Genomic DNA, 13,595 nt, shown 5'->3' with positions numbered 1-13,595 from the left:
TCTTCCAATTAGGACAATGATGAGTTTGGTCATTCATTAGATATCTTACCCAATAAGTGAGATATATCCCCACAATATCATTCTTTTAGGAGCATCTCTCTCTTCTACATTGCCTTTCATGTTGGACTTAAGTAATCATAGGTTTATTACTTAATTCCCATGTTCTTTAACTATCACAAATGTAACATTGTCCGTCGTTGCCTTATCACAAAACATGGGCGAAGTTCCCAGCCCCCATCAATGGGTGTATGACCGTTGTTATAGTGGTAAGAGAGGGTTGAAGGAAAATTTTGTGATAGGATTTGAACAGTTTATCCAGATGGTTGTTCAATATAAATATTATCCTTTTGAGGAAGGGATTAGATGTCCATGCATCAAGTGCGAATGTACTCATATTTTGAAAGACGAGGATGTTAAAGTTCATTTATACAAAAATGGATTCATGCCAGATTACTGGATTTAGACATTTCATAATGAAGAAGTGTCTTTTGTTTATTTGGTTGAACATGAAAGACATCTTCCTACTTCAAGCACGGTTGTACATGCAAGAGAAGTTGAATAATGTTATTGGCCAACTTGCTTCATTTGAATAAGTAGACGATATTCATTTAGAGTCTGTAAGTGAATTAACTCAGAGGTTTTACAATTTCTTGGTCGAGGCAAATGAACATGTATTTGAAGGGGTAAAAGAGTCAAAATTGTCAGCACACATTAGACTTTTGGCCTTTAAATCCAACTAGAACGTTCCCAACCAAGCATTGGACCAGATGGCAAAACTAATTTTAGATCTAACACTACCAAATAATTCCTTGCCCAACAATTATTATGAAGCAAAGAGATTAGTTTCAAAGTTGAGATTGGAGTCTAAGAAGATTGATTGTTGTGTGATTGATTGTATGCTTTTTTATGACAACGATAATGGAAATGATGCATCCTTGCTCCAATGCAAAATTTTTGGGCAACCACGATACCATACAATCCATCCAGGACAAAGGCAAAGAAAACCAATTCCATTAAAGTCCTTTACTTGCCTATAATTCCAAGACTACAAAGAATGTTTGCTTCAATGCAAAAAACACAACATATGACATGGCATGATGAGAACAAAACACAAGGCATGCTAGGTCAGCCATATGAGGGGGAAGCTTGGAAGCACTTTGATCGAAAGCATCCATCTTTTGCCAGTGATTCTCGTAACGTTTGACCTTATCTATGTACAAATGGATTTAATTCGTAGATTCAGGCATTGTCATCCCACTATTCTTGTTGGCTTGTGATTATTACTCCATATATATAATCTTCCACTTGAGAATTGTATGAATAAGCCTTATATGTTTTTAACATGTCTTATATCAGGTCCATCTAATCCAAAGGCATTTATAAATGTTTATCTAGAGTCGTTGATTGATGATTTGAATAAGTTGTGTAGTGGTATTTAGACGTATATGTTAGTTTTGAAATGGTTGAAATGTCAAGAAGGGGGGATTTAATTGGCTAGTTAAAAATTTAGGCTATCTTTGAAAGCTAAAAACCACCTTTAATTGAATCAATTAGATCACCAAGTTAGGATGCAAAAGGTGTTGGACAGTATACTTTTAGTGGATCAAAAATAGAGTTAACAGATTGATTTTACTAAACATATCATGTTCTGGTATAATCAATCGATTGAAGTAGAAAAATAGTTGACTAAAATACTGGGAAAATGTAGAAATGTAGATTTGAGTTTTAAACCAGGAACAATGCACAAGAATGATCAAGACAGGTTCTAAATGATTATACAAATATGCTCAATGCTGCAAATGTCATGAAAACATGTAAGAACATGAAAAAGATTATTAAAGCACAAGTTCTTTAAACTTTAAAATGAATATGCAAGTGAGAAAAGTTAGAGAAGAGAGGAGACCATGAGATTTTTATACTGGTTCACTCAAACCTGAGCTACATCTAGTTTGTTAGGACAACCTAAGCTTGACTTTGCACTATTTCAAAAGTTTTACAAAGTATCCACCCTTACACTTTCAAAATATGCAAAAACCACACAAAAGACTCTTGAATCACACAAGAGTCACACCAACACAACAAAAACCCTCTTGCAGGCCTGGAAAACCACTAGGCACACACACAAAGCTTAAGAAAGATCAAACCTGAGTGGTAGCACAACCTAGCTTACCACAAACTACTTTCTCCAAGCTTCAAACCAAGCTAAAAGCTCCAAGAATTGATCCAAGATCAATCTTCAACTACTGCAAACTGTATGATCAAGAAGGAGAGAGTTTCCACAACTTTCCAGAACAAATTCACACTTAAAAGTGATCAATAGACCTCTCTTTCGAAAATCACAACTTTTATAGTCAAACTGTTACGAAATTCAACAGGTTGATTTCCAAATCAATCGATTGATTTCACTTGACTTAAGTGAAATTAGTCGATTGAAAAATAAATCAATTGATTGAATTTGTTGTAGTTTAAGACTACTGCCGCCAACTTTTTAACCTGTTAAAAAACCATTCAATAGATTAAAAGACACATTTTAACCTGTTGAAAAACTATTTAACAGATTAAAAGACACACCTAAGACCAAATACATCTAATTAATGTTACAAGGTGTAACATCCCTATGGAATATAAATTAATTAAATAAATAATTATAGAAAATGAAATTCAAACGTCGCAATATTATTATTCCCAAATGCGGGAAAATTTAAAACATAGATTAGCGTGCCATAATTTATATAAAGCTGAATAGTAATGAAAAACATGATAAATCCCTAACTCTACTCCCAAGCTAGCCCTCACTTCGTCGTCTGTGCATCCACAACATCACCTGTATCATCATTTGCTCCTATGTAATGAATCACACGATCATCGCCAATCACAAACAGAAAGGGTAAGCTTATACACAAAAATAAAATAAGTCAATAATATAAAAGTAATTCACCCATCTTATTCATTCTAGTTAGTTCTTGGCCACACGAGAGTAATTGGATATGAAACTCCCCGCTCAGATCATCACATGTTCACCACCTTCCATGAACCTACCTGCTCATGGCACAACATCCCTTGATCCAAGTATCACGTCATTTCATAAAAACAAACAACACAAGCCACTATCCTCAGCATTATTACCTGGCGCAGCCTAAGCACCGCCAGGTGAAACCTGCGCAGACCGCCTGGCGATCCCCCCTTGCTGTTAGGCGCCAAGCTCCAGACAAACCCACTTTTCAGGGTCTGTCGCCTGGCGGAACACACCTTGCCGCCAGGCGTCACGCGGTGCAGGAATGTCCCTGGAGGTCCTATTGCCTAGGGCATCTACCCGTGCCGTCAGGCGCTATATCAGTAGCGAATTTCTATTGATTTTAGCACCCAACACAGCTTGGCTTACGTACTAAAACCATCCCATCATCCAGAAATACACTCATCAAATCATACGAACTCACTTGGCAACCTACAACCCTCATATGGTTCAAGTGTCTATTATTCACACTTAGCAAGTCTTTTAACTAAAACCTATGCTTTTATTAATTACTTCAACATTTCATAATACTCTAAATCAAGCCTATGGGATAGACCTCCAACTCATTACCTTATAATTAAATAGTTTATTACTCCTGCTCCACTATGATACTAACATTTTTCCATCAATTACCTTTCCCATTAATCCGCACAATTCTTATGAATTCTTAAACCAATTTAATACCTTTTTCATCCTGCAACCATCATCAATTATCTTACCAAAACCCAAGATCATATAACTCACTAATTGAATATAGGTAGTCTCTCCTTCCCCATTTCCTCATGTCAGATTATTAATTCTCACTAGGGGTCATTACTTATTTGACTTCAATTCATCCTAAGTTCACCCTTACTACCGCTACATAGTATACATTTCATTACACCCCCGGTTCCTCTAATATTATCATCTCTCCATGCCCGGACAATTCAAAACTCAATTCGCCGTTAGTTTCTTTCCAAGCTGATTAACCAATTTCCTAAGAACAACCCTGTTATGCCTCTATCCCTTAGCGACCAATGAGATGCCGCCAGGCGACATACCAAATAATGGGTAAGGACGCAAGTTTTCTACACCTATGTAGATCCCTTCCCCCTTCTCATGGATTTGTTGTCTCGAGCACTACAACCCAAATTTCTCAATGCAAAAATTCTATAGTCAAGCTCTTCCAATCACATCTCGGAGGATGACTAATTCTACTTGTTAGAGGGATTACCAATTTTCAACATGAACCTTTCATGTTCCCTTCTTCATTGTTAATCACAGTCGCACCATACGAACAATATCATAGCATAAATCAATCAAACAAATGAAACAAAGACGAACTGGGATATCAATATATCACAAAATTCACCAAAACAACAAAATAACATTAGAACTCATGCTCCGCCTGGCGGATTTCAACCCACCGCTAGGAAACTCGTGGCAGAACCCAAAATTTGGGTAAAAACTGATGTGCCGCTTGGCGACACCTTTATGCCCGCCAGGCGATTTCTAGAGGAGAACCCAGAATTTGCGAGAAACAGCGTAATTAGGCACAAGGCTTCATGCAATTCAGTTCATATAAGTCACAATATATTGAACATGATTAAAAACCTCTATAAACAACTCCTTTTACTTGGAATCCTTGCTCCCAATTCGAATTTTTGGTGTGTCTCTAACCCAAAATCTCTCTTAGCCTTTTCTCCCACTCCAACAATGGTTTTCACTCCAATTCTCTTCTCCAACCAACACGAAATACTCTGGAACAACTCTGCTTAACCCTCACACAAAAAATGCAGAACTTCTCTCTTGAATTCCCTACTCTCTCAAGGTTAATTCTGTCTTAATTACCCTTTAATTCATTGAAACAAAATTTAATTATAATTTGGCTTAATGGTTATTCAATAATCCTTAACAGAATGTTTTCAGCCCCTTTAGCTGCCTCTCTTGGCTGTTAGGGTTCCTAAACCCTTTCATATCCATGCCAAAAGAAAAATTTGGCAAAAATAGTTAATTCGTTCTTAGCAAGGTTTGAACCCACAACCCCTTCATTACAAAGTCAATGCACAACCAAATTAACCAATAGATGTTTCATGATAATTCCAAAAATTGTAGGATTACATTATCACTAACCACATTAAAATAATGCACAAATTAAAATAACATACAATTGGAATACATAGGACTTGATCCCAAGTCCTTTAACATAATTAAGTACTCTCAATCACTTGAGCTAGTACTTTTCCAAGTCATAGAACTTCGCATTAAATGCCTTAAAGGCTCATATTACCCGCATTTATTAAATAATTATTTAATTAATTATATAAATTTGTCGGGTCTTACATAAGGTCTACAAAATGAATTACAAACTTTCAAATACACTTTCTTAATGATGTAACTATGTAGAGAGCACACGTTCCAGCCTTGATCAACATGAATACCATCAAATCTCTTTTCCTTCGTCAATGTAGGCTTCATTCCAATAGTAATGGCTTCAAGATAGTTCACAAGAGCTTCATTAAATCTTCATCAAATCTTCAAGAAGCATACTACCTTGGTTTCACATGTCAACAATATAATGTTTCAAGGAGGCAAAATTTTCTAATGAGGGTAACTTTGATGTAGACTATTAATGACTTCCTTGCATATGGGATGTTATCCGATTGGAGCACACACGATAGATTAGCTTGTCCACATTGTATGGAGCACATTAAGTCATTCACATTAACTTATGGTCGAAAAAGTTGTTCGTTTGATTGTCATCGTCAATTCTTGTCCATATAGCATTCATTTAGGAGAAACAATAAGGCATTTTACAAAGGGGATGTTGAAAAGGATGGGCTACCTACAAGGTTAACCCCATCACAAGTATGACGAAGAGTCAAAGATTTTCCAAAAGTGACTGAAAATGGTATGACAAGGATGGATGGGTATGGAGAGTGGCATAATTGGACGAAAAGAAACATCTTTTGGAATCTTCCATACTGGAAAGATAACTTGCTAAGACATAATATTGATGTGATGCATATAGAAAATTTTTGAAAGCATCTTCAACACGATGAAGAATGTTAGTGGCAAGAAAAAAGATAATGACAAGGCAATAAGAAATATAGCTTTGTATTGTCGGCGAAGAGACTTGGAGTTGAAGTCAAAAGCTAACGGGAAGTTGCTGAAGCCAAAAGCAAATTACACCTTAACAAAAGATGAAACTAAAATAGTTTTTCGTTGGATCAAAGAGCTTAGAATGCCAGATGGTTATTCTTCTAACTTGGCAAGATGTGCAGATACTGAAAAAGGTAGTATTCACCATATGAAAAGTCATGATTGTCAAGTATTCATGGAGACATTACTTCCTATTGCGTTTAGCTCATTGCCAATGCATGTGTTAAATCCTCTAATAGAAATTAGTCACTTCTTCAAAGACTTGTGCTCAACGATATTAAAGGAGGATTCAATAAGAAGATTGGAGGAAAATATTCCACTTATTCTTTGCAAATTGGAAAGAATATCCCCTCTAGGATTCTTAGATTCAATGGAGCATCTCCATATTCATCTTCCATATGAAGCAATGCTTGGCAGACCAGTGCAATATAGGTGGATGTATCCATTTGAAAGGTGATATGATTACTATATTTTTTATATCTTGCTCTTGTCCTTCCCTAATGTATTCCTTTTCTTCATATAGATTCATAGGGGAATCAAAATGTTCTGTAAAAAACAAAGTCAAAGTAGAAGGATCAATTTGTGTAGCTTACTTGCATCATGAGACCACATACTTTTGTTTCCATTATTTTAAAAACTTCATGTTGCTACCGAGCAATCATAGTAATGAAATACAACAACAAAGTGAAACATCTGACTCAAAATTATTAGTTGTTTCAACAAGTTGGTCGTCACGTAGGCAAGCAGTTCACTTATTGGTTAACTGATGCTGAATTCAACTCTGCTCATGTGCATGTGTTGATCAACTGCATTGAAGTTAAATCTTACCTTGAGTATGTTATAATCTTATTTGTACAACCTAACATGTATTGTAATGATTCTAAGCAACTTGTATCCTCTTAACAATTCATTCCTTTGTTATAAAACTTGATGTAACTCTCCATTGCCACATATTTGTAATGTTTATAACGAGCCATTAAGTCTTAGAAATCAAGAGCTAAGGGATTTTGCAAATTGACCATGAGATGCGTCAAAGAATGACACACATACTTTGTCAATGGGTACAAGTTCCACACCAAAGCGTGGTCGAACGAAAAAAAGACAATTAATTTTGGTGTGTACGTCAAAGGCCTCACTAAGGGTGGTTATATTGATTTTTATGGGATAATTCTTAAAATATTTGAGTTAGAGTACAAAACTTGTACTTCTCCGAAAAGAGTAATGGTTTTTTATTGTGAATGGTTTGATCCTTCTAGAAGAGGTACAATAGTGGATCCTAGGTATAATATTGTTGAACTTCAAATGAGTTTAAGATACCAACCATTTGATCCATTTATTCTTCCAAAAAATGTTAGACAAGTTTAGTATGTGCTATATCCAACATTTCGCATCTACAAACGTGGGTGATGTGTTGCAATACAAACCAAACCTAGGTGTCGCATTGATTCAAATGAGGTGGAAGAGGATATTGCCTACCAAGTTGATTAAATGTCACATGCCAATGAAATAATTGAAGTATAAGGTGTATTTGGGTTGCATGACTTTGATGGTGATGCTGAAGAATTGGAAGGACCTAGACAAGAAGAAGAAGAAGAAGACAATGATGATGAAGATGAAAATTATGATGAGGAGGATGATGATTAAAGAGTTTTTGGAGCCATTTGCATTGAAAATAAGATTGCGATTATGACTTAGTTATGAATGATCAACTATGAATACACTAATTGAATGTTCTTGAAAAATTATTAGATATGTACTATATCTTTATGATTCTTTTCTTTTTTTTTTGTGCAAATTTTAGATTATAAGTTTATTTGATACATGTATAAGAGTTCCACTTCTTTATCATATTGTCATAGTTTTAATTTTACTCAGTTTACAATGACATCCGAAGGTCAATCTAATCTTGATAAGGGGAAGGAGAGAGCTAAACATAGAGAAAAAAGGGTGCCAAAAAAGGCACAATATGTTTTGAGGATTCTTGCCACTAAAACATCCACATCCATTCCACCCCCTACGATTGACCCACAAAGTGCACCCATACAGTCCCCCTCCCCAGCTCTTGTACCCATGCCATCACCTTCCTCATCCACACCTTTTGTGATACCCACATCACCTCCTGTTGTGGTACCGACACCACCCCCTCCTATGGTACCCACACCACAGTTAAGGTACCCACACCACCACCAACTATGGTACCCACCACACTACCCCTCTTTCATCTACAACAACCTTCTCCCTTATTGTTTGCTGCTTTACAAAATATTGCTATACTTACCCTATCATCAGTCCCTTCTACTAATATTGTTGGAACCTTAGATACTACTGATGCATTTACTGATGTTGACCCTCCTCTTCTTGAGTGATCGATGATTGAATTGTTTAATCGAGGTAATACTTATCAAGTTAAAAATTAATTTGTATTACACATCTTGTTTTTTACCTATGGTTCTTACGAATGACTTTTCTTCAATGAATATGCGGGTTTCTTCCTTCTAGATGCTTCCCAAGCCGTCACATGGTCTATTAAGCAACAATTTATGACAATTTGGCTGTCATGGGGAGCAATACCTCCAAAAGACAAAGATGATTTCTAGCAACGTTTTAAGGTAACTCGTCATCAAAATTATTCTCTTTTCCTTACTCTATATGTTAGTATTGAAATGAAATTTCACTATTATTGATGATTTTCGCTTTATTCATTGTCATAGAGGAAGGTGCAAGAAGTAGCCTAAAGCCCCAATCTTCTGCATCCACTTCTAGTGTTGAAGAAGTTACCTACCTCAAACAACGACTACAAGAAATTGGTCGAAAGATAAAAGTAATTGATTAGAGATTGCAAGAAAATGATCAGGCTTATGCTGAATTGAAAGGTAAATTCAGTCATTACAGCATATACTCCTGACATTGATGCCTCCTGACATTGATGCCTCCTGACCAACAAGTCCTTCGATAGGCTATATTCAACCTAACACAATCTCAACAACAGCCTGCAGTTGCCTAGCCTACACAAGTCCAACCAAGTCTAGAGCAACCTAGCCAAGTGCAACCCAACCCAATTCCAGACCCTGAAGACCCTGCTATTTCTAACGACTATGTAGATTATTAGGATTTCTGACTTATGACATTTATGTTTAGAATTAATGCACCTTGGATATTGTCACTGATTACTAATAGTTTTATGTTTGATTATGTATACCGAATTTGGAAGTTTATTGTTGGATATTTGGTATGAATTTGGAAGTTTATTGTTGGATATTTGGTATGAATTTCTCCAATTGGCAAATATATGTATGGTTTGGAATGTTTATGGAGGTTTAATTGTGTGTGGTAAATGAGAAAATAAAACTGATTTTGCAGCCACAATTGACTTTATCGAAGGATTTACGAATGGATATATTCGTCGGTAATAATGTAGTGCAATTACCAACAGATAAATTGGTCGGTAAACTGGACAAATTGACACGTTCATGCACCATTTAGCAAAGGAATTATTGATGGACAGTCTTTCGATAATTATTGACAAATGTCAACCGTCAGTAATTACCGATAGAAATGTGTGTCAATAATTTCTAATGGACGGGATATCCATCGGTAAATACCAATGAAATTTTTGATAGATATTGTTCATTACAGATGGAATCTGACCGTCGATAATCAATATTTTTTTTAAGTGTTTGTATTACAATCTTATTAGAAATTTTAAATGATTGTACAAAATATTCTTCGCTTTATATTTTGTTACAAATCTTATTATATATTTCAAATAGTGTTTTTTTGGAGGATATGTATCAAATATTTGAATATGATCTCAGCGTATGCTAGATTGCACATCCTTATTTTATAACAATATATTTCTTTACCTATTAACTTATCCTAAAAGATTAATTTCACGTGCTCAAATATTTCCTCGCTTTATTAAGAAACATACAAAATGTTCAATTATTACACTATTATTATAATCACGGAGATGTCTCCATTAACCCAAAAATTTAAAAGTAAAAAAAGTCTATCTATCGCCAAAAACATCATTATAGCAACTAACTCCAATTGTCTTTAGCATGAATTACATAATGCTAATAAACAAATGATCCAAAGATTTGATCTAACGAGGTAATTTGTCGGATCAAACGTAAGAACTGAAGTAATTTAAAAATACTTACCGGTTAACAACACTCTAAATATAAATATAAAATTAATTAATTGCATCTTCAACAACTCCTTATAAAATATAGATTTAATCCATATATAACAGTTGAATTTGATATTTTTATCAATTAAATAATTACAGTACATTTCATATAATATCTATATTCTAAAAATTTATTCTATTATTATGTTTTTGTCAAAAGACACAATAATTTTTGAAAAAAACACAATTAACACCATGACTTTTCAAGATGAATCATTTTTATTGTTTGAAACATGTTGCTCAATAAGAACAAATGTTCCAGAAATATTTATTTAAAATATATATCACATCACACATCTTTTTCACATTTTCAAACATTATTGCTATGGATAAACCTCTATGAGAGACTTGAAACCTAGAACTGGAGTTATCTTATAGTGACTAAAGCCTGCAGAAAAAAACAAGTTGGCCCAATCTTTCTGATTTCTCTCTTTTCCAGTAACCAACACCATCATCTCCATATCATAGTAGAGCTTTGTTTGATCCAATTCACTGTCTCCTTTCTCGTTTCCTATCACAACGTCTATGATAATCACTTTTCCTTTATCTTTCTTTTCGATTGCCTCCTTACATCTCTTCAGGATTTTCAAGCATTCCTCATCGTTCCAGTTGTGCATTATTGTCTACATCACAGTTAAATTACAATCACATTAAATGTTAATTTTCCATTTAGTAAAAATTACATGTTGATTGTCTAACAAAAATCAACCATTCTGATGTAATTTCGTTAAGAGATTACTAGAACGGCCAGATTTGGAAATGATTACAATAGGTAAATTGTGTTTGAATTTGCAACTTTTACGTACAAGACACAACTTTAACTTTGTGACAAAAATATTCATGAATCTTGATTATTGTTTTAACTTTTGAATCTCAATCGTCTATCTAGACCAACTCATTTTAATTATTTGTCATCGGCCTATTTATATTTTTGTTCGGATTGACATGTCTCGACTTTTAATTTAGGATGACTTGTCTTGACTTTTGATTTAGATTGATCTATCTCGACCTTTAATTCACATTGATCCGTTTTACTATTCAACTTGAGACGATTCGGTTCAAACTTTGACCCAAGTTAAAAGTGTTGTTTTTAAGAATTAATTAAAAATCTTCGTAGTGAGATCAAGTCCACCTAGACCCTAAACTACTTCACTGGGGAGTTTGGAGATGTGACTTTTTTTCTACCTCGTTGGAGAGTCTCCTAAAATTGACTTATTTAAAGGTGGGTTAAGACGACCCATGGATCAAACATCATATTGAAAAATCTAGTTGAAGAAGTAAATCTATCGACCAACTTAATGCCTAGATAAAGAATTAGATAATATTTACCTTGAGCATGATGGAATGAGCAGAAGGGATTGCTTGAAACATGTCCCCTCCAACATATTCGATGTTATCCGTTCCTTGCAAGCCATGAACGACATGTGGAAGATCAAAAACAATACACTTCAAGTGTGGAAAAGACTTGGCAATGGCCTTAGCCATGGTTCCTGTTCCTCCCCCAACATCAACCAAAGACTCTAATCCTTCCAACACTCCCTTGCACTTCTCAATCATCACACTGGAAATCAATCGAGTGTCATTGGTCATGGCATCATTGAAAAGGTGATTGAGTTTGGGCTCACGGCTCGCATAGTCCCAAAAACTCATCCCATTATGTGCGTGAAATGGTGTGGGCTCATCATTTGTGAACCAAGTGGAGAACTGAAACCATGGATTCACCAAAATTGGATCAAGTATGACTTGTGGCAAACATGTCATACTAAAGGGATGCTCCTTAAGGAGTAGTGCAGATGCATCAGTTAAAGCATAACTCACTTCTTTCTTTTCATCATCATCATCAGTGACACTGTTTTGAGAGATAAAACCAGATTGGACCAATATTTGCATCAAACGGGAAACAAAGCAAGCCTTGGAAGGGTGAATTGGAAGTGAAGCAATGAGTTGTGAGAGTGGCATAGGTTGGCCATAGTTGTGTATGACATCAGGTATGCACAAATCAATTGCACATTTAAGGGACATAGAGTTTATGAAACCAAAAGTTTGGTTAAATATGTGGGTTTGAGCTTGGAGTAGCTTGGAAGAATGATCTTCGTTCCCAAAACTCATTTTTAATGATTTGTGATTAGCAACATCAAATTGTGCGTGAAAGATTATAAACTTCATCCATAAATTTATAATCTTGTCGTGTGCACTGTTGCTGTACTAAAATAAGAATATAATACCATTACCTTTAAATATTGCAGATTCTACCGACATCTTCATATGACCATAATCTTATTGATGTGGAAATTAACTATATAATACTAATATTCACTTCCCTTGCTTGTATCTTAGTGACCCATTTCCAGAAGTATCTTAGTGGCCCATTTCCACTATAATGTCTCAACTGCTCTGCCATTCATTTTTAAGATATGCCTTAACTGCTCCCCATCTTGCCTCTTTCATTAAGCTAAATTATTTCGTCTGTACCCAACCAAAGATTGTTCATATTATACTGTTCATGTTTTTTTCCCAAAGATTTCTTAATACCTAAATAAGATTTTGAAGAAAATATTAGAGTGTTCGTCATCTACTTAAGAAATTAGGATTCAAGGCTGACAGAGAGAAAAACGAGAGAAACTTGGACGTCCTAATTAATTTTTCTTTCTTTATTTGAGAAAATTACAACACCTTCATTATTTATCAAAATATTTCACATTTTTTCATAAAGCTAATATTTTACATAAGTGCACACCATAATTATACATGTACCATTATATTACATTCATTATATTTATTTCCTTCCTAACATTTTTACAAGTTTATTCCTATTTTTCTTTAGAGTGGGCTAGTCTTTTAGCAGTGTAAAAAGGACACTCAAACAATCGTGGAAGCTCATGGAAGTTTTAATACAAATGTAAATAAACTTTTTTGCCGGAATGTTTTATGTGAATGGATGAGAATGATTGTTCCAATTTATATTATTATTATTATGACCTTCTCTTATAGAACTATACTCAGTCCTTTAGAGGAAAACTATGTATGTACATAAGTGTAGAGAGGTTGGAGCATCCAAATACTCTATTACTTATATAGTTTTTGTTGATAAAAAAACAAAAAAATCGTGGCAGCAATAATAAATGTGATGATGATGGATCTTATCAGGTTGATAGGGGGCAAATCGTCCGGAAGGGACAAAATTGTAATCCTTCACCCTTAAAAGTTATTGTATTATTTTGTACATCTACAATCCCTTGCATTCCAGAA

General features: G+C 34.8%; 1 protein-coding gene across 1 annotated transcript; it reads right to left on the bottom strand.

Annotated features, from left to right (window-relative positions):
* Window positions 1–10,546: 10,546 nt before the first annotated feature.
* LOC114169546 (probable O-methyltransferase 3) lies at window positions 10,547–12,506 on the bottom strand. Its single transcript, XM_028054751.1, has 2 exons — window positions 11,676–12,506; window positions 10,547–10,969 (listed from the first exon to the last, which is right to left on the bottom strand). Exons 1-2 carry the CDS (start codon window positions 12,453–12,455, stop codon window positions 10,670–10,672), a joined length of 1,080 nt encoding a protein of 359 aa, XP_027910552.1. The 5' UTR covers window positions 12,456–12,506; the 3' UTR covers window positions 10,547–10,669.
* Window positions 12,507–13,595: the final 1,089 nt, after the last annotated feature.

This window comes from Vigna unguiculata, chromosome 11 (assembly GCF_004118075.2).
Source record: "Vigna unguiculata cultivar IT97K-499-35 chromosome 11, ASM411807v1, whole genome shotgun sequence".
Lineage (NCBI taxonomy): Eukaryota > Viridiplantae > Streptophyta > Magnoliopsida > Fabales > Fabaceae > Vigna > Vigna unguiculata.
Note: the sequence above shows the minus strand (reverse complement) of the source record. Positions and strands in the feature narration are given on the sequence as shown.